The sequence below is a fragment of the Perissodus microlepis genome, chromosome 7 (genome assembly GCF_051167445.1).
Source record: "Perissodus microlepis isolate ML-2025 ecotype Zambia chromosome 7, ASM5116744v1, whole genome shotgun sequence".
Lineage (NCBI taxonomy): Eukaryota > Metazoa > Chordata > Actinopteri > Cichliformes > Cichlidae > Perissodus > Perissodus microlepis.
Window position 1 is genome coordinate 56,259,829 of NC_140467.1, and position 16,417 is coordinate 56,276,245.

The 16,417-nt window shown below is 40.6% G+C and overlaps 1 protein-coding gene across 1 annotated transcript; it reads left to right on the forward strand.

The window, feature by feature from the left end:
* The first annotated feature begins 461 nt into the window (after positions 1–461).
* Positions 462–15,966, forward strand: ajm1 (apical junction component 1 homolog). Its single transcript, XM_084936147.1, has 2 exons — positions 462–729; positions 10,288–15,966. Exon 2 carries the CDS (start codon positions 10,342–10,344, stop codon positions 13,618–13,620), a length of 3,279 nt encoding a protein of 1,092 aa, XP_084792273.1. The 5' UTR covers positions 462–729; positions 10,288–10,341; the 3' UTR covers positions 13,621–15,966.
* Positions 15,967–16,417: the final 451 nt, after the last annotated feature.

Below are 16,417 nucleotides of genomic sequence, written 5' to 3' on the forward strand. Positions count from 1 at the left end.
ATGTAAATTGACCTCTTAAGATGTTTTTGATTGAAAAAGCTTTTGATTTCAGTAAATATGATCTCCTAATGCTGCAAATTTAACAAATGACCATTTTCAGTTCTTTACAACCTATAAAATGTTTTGAAACTCTGTTGTGCATCATAATTTGGGATAGTGCATTTTAAGTGTGTTATTTTTGAAAAACATACTGTTTTCACTGGGATGTTTGTTCAGTAACATTCCAATTATACTCTAATGCTTGATGACTCGAAAATTATGCTGACTGTCACTTGGATCGACTATTTAGGAAAATCAGAGACAAATATCATTTGCATAATAATTTGAAACCGCGGTGTAAATGTGCGCCAGAGCTTTGCTTCTTTTGTAAATGGTCATTGCAGTCAGGCGAAAGGCTGAGGCACTCAGCCTCATTGAAGGGGTGGTTTCAGGCGTGTTGCTGTCAGTGGTGCAGGCGCAATGGAGGGAGAGAGAGCGCGAGAGAGAAAGCGGGAGGGGGGACGGAGCACGGGTTGCGGCGACATACGTGTGGATGTTGCAGCAGGGTAACGCAGCAATCTACCGAGTAGGGAGGAGGAGGAAAAAAATCTAAAGATTCTGACCAATAAGGAGCAGCTTTGCCTTTTGCACATGTTCGATGTCGTCACTGAGAAACCACTATCACACTCCCTCGTGTCACGTCCCTAACAGAAAATGGATAAGCACAAGCTGGGAATCCGAACCGATGCGGTAAGATGCAGCTTTTGATTTACGGTATCGCGCTGTCCACTATTATGCACGCAGGCACGTTTGGATCGTCTCCCCCTCGCAAATCTCTGCTTAATTTCACAACACTGCGACGGTAATACAGGCCGAACAACATGCAGTCTGTACACCTTGTTCTCGGATCTATGGTCTAATAATTAAACTGCTTGTAATCACTCGAAGCTCGCAGAGCATTGCATGTTCTGAGCATAGATGGGGTATTGGTTCTTTGTATTATTCATTTGGCTACTTTTTTTTTTTTTGCTTTCTGCTGGCTGACGATAGGCTAATGTGTTCCCATCATCGAACACTGACATCATCCTCTTAAGGATTCAGGCTCCAGGCAGCAGCAGGAGCTGCAGGATGTGCTGCAGCAATCAGGATAGTAGCCTGCGCAGTATTAGCTACCCCAGCGATCCCATGCGACGTTTATTCACGCTTGATTCACGGCTCTGAGACCAGAGTTCATTTTATTTAAAAAATGCTAGTGCTAGCCCTCACCACTATGTATGCCCTCATACAAAGATGTCAAAAATACTGGCAAAGGCCTATCATTGCACCCATCAATACCCATCATTGCTTTATTGCCTCCCATATTAATTGGTCCATTATCAAATGGTCAATACAAACTAATAATTTTACCACTTTAGACCAGTAAAGTCAGATTTCTGCTGTAATGCAATAGGGTCGGCATGTGGCCACAGAGAGGCCACATACACATACAGAGGTGTCTAAGAAGAACAATAGACATGTTGTATGGAAACTGCAGCAAAAACATTGATCCAGCACACTGTCAGTCATCTACACACATCATTTGACTGCCAATGGATGCAGGAAAGTGAGAAGAAAAGGGCATTTGTAGAGGTGAGGAATCAGCTTGCCTGTAATAGTTCAGTTATGGGGCTGACACACAAGATACCAGAGACTGATCCACCTGGATTAAGAACAAGTAAAGAGACGGAGCCTTCAAGTCTGCTGCACAGTGTGTCTTGGGTTGAACTTTGGTCTTGAAATTTCATATGTTCGTCAAAACAAAACACTTTATACACAATCCAAAGAGAGAATGAATGAACCACACATCCAGCTGTCATATAAGTTTGTCCTAGTTACTTTTATTTTGTTTCAGTTTGGGAGGGGATGAAGTTAGATTTTTGCTTTTCATTAGGGCTATGCCATATCATGTTGTCCGTGGACTAAAATTTTACTTGATATAAAAATGTTATATTAGGATGTCATTGCTATTGCCTTTCCCTCGTACATGCAACAACAAGACACGCTGAGATATGTCTTTTTGTGTGATACTTTAGTATCTAAAAGAGAACCATAACTGAACATGCATATGGTGAAAGCCCTGAAATCTTCTACTATGAATTTTACGTGTAATTGATATAGTATTTGGTTTAGCATTATCTTGCTGAAATACACAATTCCTTCCCTGCAAAATATGTTGTCTGGATACGAGCATACACTAACAGTCAAAAATTTGGACACACCTTCTCATTTAATGTTTTTTCTTTAATCAAATAACTATTTACATTTTAGATTCTCACTGAAGGCATCAAAACTGTGAAGAAGCACATATGGAATTATGTAGTAAACAAAAAAGTGTGAAATAACTTAAAACATGTTTTGTATTTTATATTATTCAAAACAGCCACTCTTTGCTTTGATTACTGCTTTGCACACTCTAACATTCTCTCAATGTCCTTCATGAAATGGTTTTCCAAGATCTTGTTGGCTGTTTTCTGTGGTCCATCACCTCCCAAACCTTCTCGATTAGGTTTAGGTCAGGTGACCGTGGAGGTCAGGCCATCTGATGCAGCATTCCATCACTCTCCTTCATGGTCAAATAGCCCTTACACAGGCTGGAGGTGTGTTTGGGATGGGATGGCATGCTGCTGGAGGATGCTGTGGTAGCCATGCTGGTTCAGTGTGCCTTCAGTGTTGAATAAATTCCCCAACAGTGTCACCACCAAAGCACCCCTACACCATCACACCTCATCCTCCATACTTAATGATAGGAACTATGCATGTAGAAACCAAAGACACTGCGGGTAGAACCAAAGATCTCAAATTTGGACTCATCAGACCAAAGCACAGATTTTCACTGGTCTAATGTCCATTCCTTGTGTTTCTTGGCCCAAACAAATCCCTTCTGCTTGTTGCTTTTTCTTGGTATTGGTTCTTTAGCAAGCATTAACTTATCATGATAAGTGTGTTATTTTAAAAAGATCACTGGGAGATGTTTTCAAAAGATCAAATTTTCCCAGGAACAATGGGCTTATATTTTGAAGCCTGTTACAGTATATAATTTTTTGCTGTTGCTGTAATTTCTCACTGCTGTATAAAGTATATGCCATATTCTCACTGTTATGTTTCCATCTTATTTTTACCATGAAATATTTCATCTATTCCCAATGTCATCTTTTGGTCAGATCTGTCCATTTGAATATTTAATATGAAAGTAGTAGTTTTTACTGAACCAAAAACTGTGTTAGGCGTGTTGGCACAACTGAAAAGCTTTGATGAAGGAGTTTCACACACAGCCTCCCATATACTGCTCCTGAACAGAATTCCTGTATCAGTTTAAAAGTCTTCTTACCTTCTTCTGTAGTTATAAGTATTTTGGTATATGTGGTATATTTTGTAATACCATAATAGTACACATGTATAACAACTTCAGTTTTTAATACTGTATTATAATTTAGATTTTCAAGGCTTCCATGCCTCCAACATTTGACAGTACAGAACAAAATATGTTTAGGTAGTCTAAGTAGCTTGGAAAGAAAAACATCTGGACTTCTTTTAGTTTCTTGAAGATGTTTCACCTCTCATCTGAGAAGCTTCTTCAGTTCTAAGATTGGTGTGGTGGAGTGAGTAGTGGATGTAGAACTGGAACTATGGAAAATATAGGGATTTAAGTCCTACCGTTCATTAGCTCAATCATCATTGAACTAATGAATGGTAGTTCAATGATGGTAGCTCATTGCTTTAAAAGCATCAATATCAGCTCCACTCTAACAGCATGGTGGGAGTTTCTAAAAATGACTGAGTCTTCATTGATCCCATGGTCTTCGAACACCCATTTGGAACAACCCTGACATACTACAGAACAATGATATGATAAACTTTGCAGATTGGAGTTGTAAAGGAATTAAATACTTTGAACAGTTATGAATAATCGAAGAAACAGACTTTATTCCATTTGACAGATTAGCTAAACAATATGGAATTATCAAGAATAGATTTTTAGAATATTAACAAATTAAATCTATAGTAAAAAAATAAATTTGAGCCTAATCAAGTCAAATTATAAACACCACCAAGTGTGGTATAATCCCTTAATCTCAAAAACCCTCAAATTACTGTCTAAAATATACAGGACACTCCTAAATAAATTAATCAATATCACTTCCTATTGCGAAATAGGAGGCGGATCTATCAGTCAGCTTGGACAACAACTTCTGACATGTTCTTCTTCAGACATGTTTAAAAACATTTAATTTGATTAGAAATCACAGTCTACAATTAATACAATATAAAATACTCCACAGGGTGCACTATACAGGTCAGCGGATGTTCAGGATGGGTTTTACATCTTCTAACAACTGCGCACACTGTCAAGACAATACACCTGACAATTATATCCCCGCTCTCTGCTTCTGTCCACTTTTTCAGACATTTTAGCGCAGGATATGTGAAGACTATTAGTGTCTGAAATGTACTGCAAGGCTTGGGGACTTGGGGTTCTGTGGGTGCTTTGCTTCCAAGCTGGTGTTCTGGCTAGCCTGGGGGGCTTGGTTCCTGGTTGGTGTATCACCGGAGTTGTGCGTGGGTGCATGCATGGGGCCTGGCACTGACGCGGGGTTTGGTGCATTGGTAGAGCTAGGGCCTCTTTAGATGGCGGGGAGGTTGTTACCATCTTTTGCAGGTGGTTTCTGCTCTTGTGGAATACACTCTGCAGGTGTAGTCTGTGAGTTGACTGAATGTTGGGGTGGGTGTAGTTTTCCTCTGCAGTAGGGTCGAATGGGCTATGTGGGCTCTGTGGGCCATGGTAGTGCTGTTGCTGTGAGCCCCGGTCTCGATGGGCCTGAGCCCTCTGCCCTTGGTGGATTTGGGGGAACGGGGGTGCCCATGGGGGTCAACGAGAAGGCTGGCTGCAGGGCGGGGTTACTTTGCCCCCCACCCCTTTCCTCGCCTCCTCATCGCTAATTTCTTCCCTCTTCTCACACCCCCATTCACTGTTTGCTCTCTGGGGCAGGGGGCCAGGAGGAGGTCTGGTTGGTGTCTGGGCTGGTGGACTTCCCTGCTGCTGCGGGACCGGGGCAGTCTGCTAGTCTCCACCCCAGAGTAAAGGGAACCATATCCTTGGTCTGAGGTCAGATTGCTCCTCTGGGCATGTTGGTGCCTGGACCTGGGAGCATAGAGTATGTATTGGGAGTGTGTATACTGCGTTCTGTGTGTCTCAATGTTGGGTGAGTATGTGAGTATGTATTTGTACTAGTGCTGTCAAAATTAACGCGTTAACGCAAATTAATCCGCCATCACGGTAAACGCGATTAAAAGTTTTAACACAATTGACGCATCTAGAGTGCAGAATTACTCAAAATACCTGAACTGTTTCTGTCAACGCATTTCGAGCAGTTTGTTGACTGATTCTGATTCTTATATAGCGCTTTTCTAATCTCCTAGAGTACTCAAAGCGCTCTATACAACACGCCACATTCATCCGTACACACCCGTTCACACAAGCACTGTTGTCTATGCTTTGTCAGTGCTTTCTAACTAACATACATTCATACACATTCCTACTCCAATGGATGCATTGGAGAGCAGGTGGGGGTTAGTGTCTTGCCCAAGGATTTTTGGCATGGAGGAACAAGGAATCGAACCACCAAGGAACTTCCAAAATGACCCAGACTGGTGTGGCAGTTCCTGAGGTTTTTCTAGGTGGAGCTTTTAGCAACTCCATTGATGATTTTTTTTAAAGTAATGTGGTAGCAATATACACAACAGATAGATTAAAGACACTGCATTGTGCTGAAAGTTCACAGGCTCTCTGTGACAGTGCCTGTTGAGGTGGTAACCAACAAACCAGAGGTGAATGGAGCCATCTACCTCCTTAAGGCCCTACTTCTTGTAGGGCTGTCTTGGTTGATATCACGTGGAAATCTGGAGCAGAACCTTTCGTTTGGGAACCAGGGTGGTGATTCCTGTCTTTAAGAAGGGGGATCACCAACAGTGTTCCAACTTTAGGGGCATCACACTACTCAGCTTCCCTAAGAAGGTCAATGCCAAGGTACTAGAAAGGAGACTTTGTCCTATTGGAACATCAGCTTCACTGGTCTTTTTCCTGGTAGTAGAACACTGGACCAGCTCTTTTTCCTCTTGAGGATATTTGAGTTGCAGTCTACATGTGCTTTGTGAACTTGAAGGCATAAAACACATCCTTCAGGGTACAGAGTATTTGCTACAAGCCATTCAGCCACTGTACAACTGTCGTGAGAGCTTGGTCCACATTGCTGGCAATAAGTCGTACTTGTTCCCGACTGGTCTCAGCAGCATTAGTAGTTCAAAACCATGTAATGATATGCCTGTCTGTTTCAACAGTTGTTTATTCTTTCTGCTTATGACTTGGCTGGGTGTTCCTGGAAAACCTCCTGATTACTAGGTGACGTGTTCTACCTACTGAGCTACAGCAGCCCCAATTAAATGATGATTAAATGATGGCTATCCGCTCCCCTAGCACTGTCCCAGGTGAGGATGCTGCCCCATCCTCTTCTGCAGCCGAGCTACAAGTCACTGCCACCTCACCTCTAAGTTTAACCAGCTTAAGTTTAAGAACCTTACCATCATTAGTCTACTTCTTAAACCATGCAAAGATAGATGACTACCATCCAGCTACTGCCCAATGTCACACATAAATCTAGACCACAGAATACTTTGCAAAGCCCTTGCAAGAAGATTAAGAAAAAAATCACTCCATTTATAATACACCCTGACTAAACAGGTTTTATCAGGGGCAGACACTCAGCCACTAACACATGCAAACTAATAAATGTAATAGATTATTGCTTACTTTGGAGCTTTGGAAAGTAAGATCAATCTACAAATGGGCACCAGACAGGGCTATCCACTCTGCCACTTCCTTTTTTGTCATTTTCATTTAGTCATTATCAGCAGCAGTCCAACACAAATGTAAATATTAAAAGAAAATACAAACCGTAAGATAAGCTTATATGCCGATGATGTATTATTTGTCCTTGGTAACACACAAACTATCTTCTGAGGACAATCACACTAATAGAAAAGTATTCATCTATATCAAACTACTCCATCAAATGGAGCAAATCAACAGTTGCCTCTGAATTTAAATTTTTAGAACACCTCCACTGTGTCACTATAGTCAGGTAACATTTGGATATTTAGGTATAATTATTTTTCTCCCAGGGTCTCAGACATGGTACAGTTGAACCATATTCCTCTACTATAAATGGTCTTACATGTTGGAAAACTTTACCTATATTTCTCATGGGAAGAATTTACACAAATAAGTCTTAAAACTCTTCAAAAGCAAAACACAATGGTGGTGTAGAAACACCAAATTTTCGTTACATGTTATTCAAGATAGAAACTCTGTTTCATTTCAGAAATTCATCAGCAAAAGTAAGTTTCTTGAATATCAGGAATTGAAATCCATCAAACAGGAAAGATTTAATCCCAATGAACTGAACTTGATTATGAATTATTACATTTCTGTACCTAGGACGGGGCAATATATCGAGTTTTTAAATATATCAATATATTTTTATATGAGATAAGAGATGTGACAATATTGTTTATATCGATATAGTCTATGTTACGTTATATAGTTTGCCTCTCTTTCGCCCACTTTTGTCTCTATGCTGCGTTACTCGGCCTCGCCTCTCTCCTTCACTGAACACAACTCCCCCTCCCCCATCGCTTCACCTGCAGGTTGCAGGTAACGACAAGATGGACACGGCAGCTATCAAAGAGCAGCTGGTCGGTAAAAAGAAAACATTTGGCACATTTTGGCACATTTAGCACATTTCTATTTTAGTGCTGCAGCGTTACTCTCGTTAAAATGACGTTAACGCCATATCTGTATTAACGCGGCAAATCTCCGTTAATGAGTTACTGCGGATCGCCCCGTGCGTGGGGCCGCACAGCGTCAACGTGTTAGCGTTGCGGTTAGTGGTTACCTCATTAACGTGTTGACGCCGTGCAGCTAGCACTACTAGTATTTTCACTATTTACAACAGCACCATAAAGTGCAAAATGAAGAGTGTGTGAAGAGTGCTGTATCCCAGACCGCAAAGTCTCCCAGCCTCCTGCCCCGAAACAAACTACCTTACAAAACTCGTGTAGCGTATTTTTTGGACTATATCCTTACACTAAAATCCTTTCATTTTCTCAAAAATCGACAGTGTGCCTTATGTATGAATTCTGGTTGTGCTTATTGACTGCGAACCGATTTTATGTGGCACACAGCGCTCAGCAATCTGTCAAAAATGCTTTAGTACGACTTTGGTAAGCTACGAAGCCGCACCGCTTGATGGGTTGTTGGAGCATTATGGCTACCGTAGTCTGGAGCCTCGCGGAGTAATGCATACTGTGCTTCAACGTAATATTACCGTATTGTGTGCGTATAAGGACCACCTGTAAGAGACACGGTTATGAAGCGGATTTAAAACTCAAGGCTGTCAGTCACGCAGTATTATTATTATTATGCTCAGCGTCTGTTAGTTTACATTTTGACTGCACAATTGTGGGCGTTTTGTTATGCACAAAAACAACATCTGGGACACAGCTTTGACTAAGAACTCTCTTTTTGTTCTTACTTTATGGCTTCGAGATATATATCGTATATCGCCATCCAGCTAAAGAATATCGAGATATGAATTTTAGGCCATATCGCCCAGCCCTACCTGTACCCCCAAATTGTTATCAAAAATATTATTATTAAAATGATGATTCAATTTCCTTTCCAACCACAAAGTGGGAGCAAAGTCTTTCCATCAATCCAGACCAAAACTTCAAGACACAAATATGCTTACACACCTTCAAAATGACTAAAAGCACCAATTTACAACTTATACAATACAAAAGTATACACAGAACACACTACACAGGACAAAGGATGCTCCAACTGTGCCTTACAGACTATGCACACACTGAACAGTGAACACAACAGATAACTATATGCATGCTATATGATCTTGTGTTCCTGGTCATATAGGTTCTGGCAGAGAACCGCTGAACAGGACCCATCCATATGAGGACCTATCCATATGAATTAGTTGCTATATCCCAACCCCACGTAGTTGTGTATCTTAGGTGACGTAAGTGAATTTGCTAGGAAAGTAAATACGTCGCATATACATCTTACTTCCTTACACATCACTAATTAAAACTATAATCATGAAAGGAAAATTAAAAAAACAGATTCTATATAACGCAATATGGAATTTTACGTATAGATCTACTGTTATCATCTTGTTTCTTTTATTTCTCTCTGGTCCCCACTGATCAAGTACATTACTTAGTTGGTGATAGTTGTCGACTGTAGTGCCCTCTCCCTGTCTGTGTTGCAGGTGGCTGGGGGTAGTCTCTAGGGCTATGGGTGTCTAGCGGATTCCTGGGGCCTGGAGGGGCCAGGAGACGGGTGCTGGCCCCAGGCCGGGTGGCTTGCCTCTTCTTTGCAGGTCCAGGAGCTCAACCTGGGGCTCTGATGCGGGGGTCGCAGATTTTCTGGTTAGGCCCCTGGTTCCATGGGGGTGGTCTGCACCCTCTTGGCCGCTCTAACATACCCGGTCTGTGCAGAAGAAGAGAGAATAAGAAAAGTGGGCCCAGGACCCATGCAAGCTGTTTGCATGGGTCCCGGGTTCTTCGTGTTATGGGCAGTGGGTGACCTGCTCATCTCGCATCTGTCCCCTCAGTTTTAATAGCACTCTAGTTCTCATACAGTCATACTCACTATTTAGACCCCATACTGGTTGGCTGGTGATACGGGGCCAGGCTGGCTGCATTCCAGTGTTGGCTCTGGGAGGGCATCTGTTCATATGCATTTTTGAGTGTCTTTGTGCATTGTGTGTGTGTGTACAGCTAGGCATGGGTCTGGGGATTGCTAAGTTTTAGTCAATGTGGGAAATTCGATTGAAAATAACGGGGGGCCCCTCCCTGCTGCCCCCAACTGATTGTTGCCACCCTCAATATCTTATTAGTTAAGTAGTTGCCTAAGTGGCATCTCACTAGCTGCATCAGTGTCAGCAGCAAGTCTATTCCAAGTTGTTCACAAGGGAAGTTAATCTTGAAATGGAGAAAAAATTTTGATGACCTTATTTAATTCCATGATTTAGACTGGTTTTAGAGCAGTACAATTTTGTTCGACTAAATTTGTAGTACTGATCTTGTTTTGATCTACAACAGTCCTAGAAGGCTGGATAGTTTGCAGAATTTAATATAAATTTTCGTTATTAATGTTTGTACAAAATGTGACTGAAATTCTTTGTTTTTCTCCAGGCAACATCAACATTAAAGCAACTTGATGGAGAAAACTAGAGGAATCCCTTTAAGATGACACGCACAGACCCACCTGACATACTGGTATCAACGGTGCATCAAGACATAAAAGTGATCCCCATTTCTTCACTCTATAAGTCCTTACAATCTTCCAAACAATGTGATAGTATAAATTCCAACACACTGGAGGACGGTAAAAGCAAAGACAATAAGAGACACTGCCGTACCTTTGACTACAAGTCACTGGAGTACCCCAAATCACACAAATATCCTATGGATTCTCCATACAGGAAAGGAGATAGGCAGGCATCCAACCAAGATGTTGCCTGGAATGTGTTGGGCCACCGGCAGAGGTACCGTTTTTCTGCTCCTGACATTTTTAGTCACAGGTTGACTCCTCAGCCAGTGACAACAGATATGGCCAGTGAGGTAATTGTCCCTGAACAAAAACGAAGGACCAGGTCAAAAAGTGCACCTCGAGTCCAGACAACTTTCACTGCCGTGTCTCTTGAAGGATCATCATCTTCAGGAAGGAAGGGCAGAGAGTTCCAAAGGGATTACAGAGACTCCCGTCGGAGACCAGAAGTATCACCACATAGGGAACCCTCCTATGCAGCAACCAGGGCTCATATGCAAGAAGTACATCCCATTAAGTTGCAGCCACAAATGGGTGACAGTAGTCGATATTCTCCTCACTACACTGCTGATAATTTTGAGGATGAAGGTCTGGATAAACCAGCAACTAGCCCTCATGTCAGGTGTCGGGTTGACATCAAGCCTGATGATGCAACATTACATCATTCAGGACGGAAAAATGCCACACCTCAAATGGACATACCCTGGCAGAGACACCACAGTGCAGGGACTAGGAGCCTGACTGTGCCACGCCATTTCTCATATTCTAGAACGCCTACTCCCACTGACTCATTTGTTACAGAAAGTAGACAAAGTTATCAATATTCCCGTAGCATGCCAAGTAGTTATGTACAACCTATGGAGATTTCCTTGCAGAGGATGCCTTCATCAGGTGATTTCTATGGCAGAGAACGCAGAGCTCACTCTAGTCCCAATGTGCCAACTAAGTTCTTTTATGCAGATGACCCAGGGGGATATGTTACTACTGCTCCTCCTCAACCAAGTTCTTACTTTCATGATGAACGTTACACACCTGGACAAGCATATACTCCAAAAGTCCAATTTGTGCAAGATCCAAGAACTCGAATAGTGCATGCTGTAGCTACAAGACCATATTATTCTGAAATGGAGCCCTATTCATACTCTATGAAGACAGGGTATCCCAAACCCTATGCAGCAAATGAACCATGGCCATATATCATACAGACACCTCCAACAAGAATATTTTATGGGGATGATCCAAGGTCTTATCAAATTCAGACTGCTCCACCTAGGTTTTATTATTCCAGTGAGATGTATGCAATGCCACCAGAGCACCATGTCCCAGCTAGGGCATATTACACTGAAGGCAGAAGACATGCTAGAGTAATGCATTCACAAACAGATGACTGGTATGGCTCAGATGCATCTGGTTACACCACCAATCCTCCCTCTCATGCATCTCAAGTCACTCCAACAAGAGTACAACAAGAGCCTGCACTGACTCCGTGGTATACCAACCCATGTGTTGAACCTCAAAGATTTGGTACAGATTCCAAATCTTACTCAAGGTCTTGGGACAATATTCTGAACTCACGTGTGGAAAGAGAACAGCCTCTTCCTGTACAGCGAGGTCAGAGTTATGATGATCTTCTTGACTCCAGAAAGCCTGAGAGATCTGCTGGTGAAAAACCACAACCAGTGGTTGTTAATCTCTCTAGTTCACCAAGACGCTATGCAGCCTTGTCAATGTCTGACAACTCACTGATTGACAAAAGCCCAACAGAGATATCAAAGAGCAGCACCAGTAAACTCTGGTTTGTCACCCCTGAAATAACAATCACAGATAATGACATTCGATCAAGTAGCCTTAATAAGGCTGAAGGACGATCTGCCAGTTGGGACATTCTTGATACCAGAAGCACAGAGAGTCCAGAAATGATTCATCGGGACTTTGAAAGCTCAGCCAAAGAGAAGACACATGACAATGCTTCACTTCAGCAAAGTCTTGAACAACTTGATGAACTTCTGGCTGATCTTGTGACTGACTATAAGCCACCCAGCAGAAGAGCAAGTGAAGACATTCTGGACCAACTAAAGAAGTTAATTGATGAGGAAGAAGCAATGTCTTTGTCCAGAAAGAGTTCAAAGACAGGCACAGAAGAAGCAGCTCCTCTGGACAAACAGCCCACCTCGATCCGAATGAATCCTGATGCTTTTCGAGATATAGATGGGGCAAGTGATGTAATGAAGAGTGCAGACGAGTGTTCCCCTGATCAGAGCCCAGATGAGGATGACACAATGATGTGCTCTAACAACAAATGCCGGAGGACAGAAACCCTATTCAATGCCTGCCTTTATTTTAAATCCTGCCATAGCTGTTACACCTATTACTGCTCTCGAAATTGTCGCAGGGAGGACTGGGATATTCATAAAGAAAGCTGCCTGTATGGAAGAATTGGTAGCACTTGCCGTCATATCATCAAACACTGTCGGGAGACTGTTGAAGTCCACAAAGCCTTCTCCCGTATTGCCAAAGTTGGCTACCTTTCTCGAGGTAGAGGAGTTCTCTTCCTTGGTTTTCCTAACCCTTTGTCATCTAGTAACTTCTTGCAGTATGGTCTGGATAGTTTACTTATGTCTCCTACATATTTGTCCCTTCGAGAGCTTGAAAGCTTCAAAGACAACCTAGGGGAGTACTGTAAAGAACTGCAGGAAGCTGGTAAAGAGTATGACCCAAACGAATGTTTCATCTTAAATGTATCCATTGCTGTAGGTGAGCAGTTGCCTGAAGGGCCATCACCAAGGAACCAAGCTCCAACTGTCAGAAAATATGCAAAAGTAGCATTGGCTTCGTTTAGCCCAGAGAGAAAGGTTCACAAGCAAGAGAGTGACATGGAAACACTGATCCTTACTCCACCCCCAGGAACAGCAGATCTCGACAAAGAGGGAGAAGAAGGCCGGAAGGCCAGAGAAATTTGTTTCATTAATATACAACGAGAGTTAAGGATTCGAGGGGTTTTCTTACGCCACGAATACCCACAAGTGTATCAGCAGCTCTGTGAGTTTGTGGAAAGTAACAGAAGATTCACTCCTACAACAATCTATCCTGTTGATAAGAGGACCGGTAAACAGTTTATGTGCATGATTATGGCTGCTTCAGAGCCCAGGACGTTGGATTGGATAGGCACCCCACATCTCCTTGATGACATTATTTAAGTGCACCTTTAGTTGTAAATATATATGTATAGAAATACATATATATTGTTATACATATTTATATATCCACTCAATAACAAAACATTTGTAGATAACTATTTTGTTATCAAAATAATATATATATTCATGTTTACTTCGTCAGTATTAATCTTTATCAGAATACTTCCTGTCAGGTGCAGAATGAGTAAAATACATTTTTTACATTTTTTTAACATACCTTTTATCAGCCACACTTAATTTAAATAAAATTTAATTATTCGTATGCTGATCATTTATGATACATTTTCTTTTGCTAAGGTGTGCACAAAGGAAAATTCTGGTGTTTTCATTTTATTTAAATTAACAAGTTCTGTATATTCTTTGAATTATAGCCTCTTTAAATGATTGTCCGTTTCTGTGAGTGAATACCATGCTGAAAAAATGAAATTTATTTATAATTTTCGTAACTATATAACTTTCCTATGCAAGGTTATTTCACGAATGAACTACAGAAATTGTAGTTTCTCTTATTATATTATATTATATTATATTATATTATATTATATTATATGTAAAAAAAAAAAATAGCTGCAACTGAGCTAAAATATTAAAAATTTTAATGGAAGCATAAATACTCATAATAAGACAACTCTGAAGTGAGATTTAAAACAAAAACTGATGCATGTATGCTGCTTTGGTAGGAATACTACACTTACAAAAACACTATTTTCCTCTTTCCCGAGACAGTACTTTGGAGAGTGGCTCAATTCAGTAGTTGTTCATGGCTGCTTTGCAAAATCAGCTGAGCAGTATTGGGCTTGAGTTACATTTTAATGGATATTGGAATGGTGCCAGCTATCAGCCACACTGTGTGTGTTGGCATGTACTGTTTAGTTTTAAGCACTGTGAATAGTGAGTGTTATCTACTACAACAAAAATAAGCAAACAAAACCATGCACATACAAAATGGTCTGATATCGATAAATTATGTATTTTTTAGATATATTAATAAATGAAACTATATGAGTAAACAGCAGGAGCAGGTTATTGTTCTTAGAGCAAGGTGAGCCAGAGTAGTAGCTATATGGTACATACATGTTTAAAGGAGACATTAGCTGTGTATTTGTGCTGCACTAGTTTTAATTCATCTGTGTCTTACACCCTCCTATTTTGGTTTTAGCAAACTGGAATCATTACATATTACTCATTGTTTTCAGAAGTTTTAGAAATATTTCTTAATGAAACCATTTCACATAGAAAGTGGCTTGTGCACTGATTGCTAGGTTGAGCGAATGGCTCAAAATTTGTGCTGTGCTGTGCTTGGGTCTGTACTACAAAATTATTATTTTGCAACCACTTGTGATCTTTATGTGTAATGTGTAACCTTTCCCCATCATTCTGTGTTTTCTTTTGGTTGTACAAATTTCCATTACACCGCATGCAGAAGTGCTCCACAGCTGCCACGCTTGCACTGCATTTTGCTTGACGCAATGGTAATCTGTTCTTGCACGATGCAAGCTATAGAAAAGAATGCGTTCCAGAGCGCAAAGGTGCTACTGTCACCTGGTATGTGAAAGACACTTCAACCATGTTGGTTCATTATTTGTAAGCGTAGAACATTTCTCGACTTTGCTTTTGTAGTATCTAAATCTCAAATGCCTGCCAGCACAGTGATTACATTTTTAAATCAGTTTTAAAGAATCAGTCATATGTTGCAGCAATTTGAAAATTGTTCAGCCAAGCCCTTTTTTGACCTGTGTATTTGAAAAAGTCATGACTCTGTCAGTTAGCTAGTGCTCAAAAGTCAGCCCAGCCTTTAATCATTCCTTGACATTTCAGTTTTTCCCTTGTGATATCACCTTTCCTTACATTTTGTAATACAAAGTACAATGAAACTTGAAGCACATATATTCGAAAGTCAATTTTATTTATAGGATGTGCTGTATAGATTCAGTAAAAAGTTGCTGGCTGCATGTGATTCTGTTTTCTATGCTCTGATATCATTTTAAAATGACATAAATGATAGTAACTTGCTTGATGAATGGATTTGTCAAACCTATCCTAAGAAAAATAGGAATTTCCCATTTTTGTCATTTAAGTTAAAATAATATATTAAAGCAATGAAGAAGAGACCTCACTAAAAAGTCTAGAAAACTCTGTAGTCTTGTATTTTTTATACTTTCAATGTGAGTGTCTGAGTGTGTCAATTTATAAATCATATATAATAAATGGAATGGGAACTGCTGTCTAGCTGTTCATGTGATTATTATAATATTGTTTTAGATTCCCAGTAAAGCACTTTGTAACAGATTTGTGTCTTAAAAAGTGCTATATAAATAAATTTCACTTACTTACCAACTATGTTTAGCAAGGTCAGACTGTCAAGTTATTAATTTTTCTTCAAAAGAGGGATACATATACATACACAATACTGTGCAAAAGTCTTGACCCCTTGTCACTTCATATTTTTCTTCCAAGAAGCCATCAAAAAAAATCTACTAGTTGATCAATCTGAATGGTCTCAGTGGGAAAGGTGGCTGCCAAGAAGCCATTCTTAAAGAAGGGAAACAGGGAGAAATTCCTGGTGTAAGAACTTAACTGAAAATCAGAGGCAACAGGTCTGATTAGAGTGATGCATCCAAATTTGATATCTTTTGCTCCAATCATCCTCAGAGTGGACGTCCCAGCAACTCCACCCTGTCAGATCATGGAAAACTCAGTGAAACTGAAAAAAACAGGATGTCTAATTAGCAATTATCTTTCTTTCTTTTTTTTAAAGAGTTAATCTACGTTCCTCCCTACAATACAGCAGTGCAAA

Excerpts from the sequence above, each read along its gene's own strand:
- ajm1 (XM_084936147.1), top strand. The coding sequence starts at position 10,342 with ATGACACGCACAGACCCACCTGACATACTGGTATCAACGGTGCATCAA.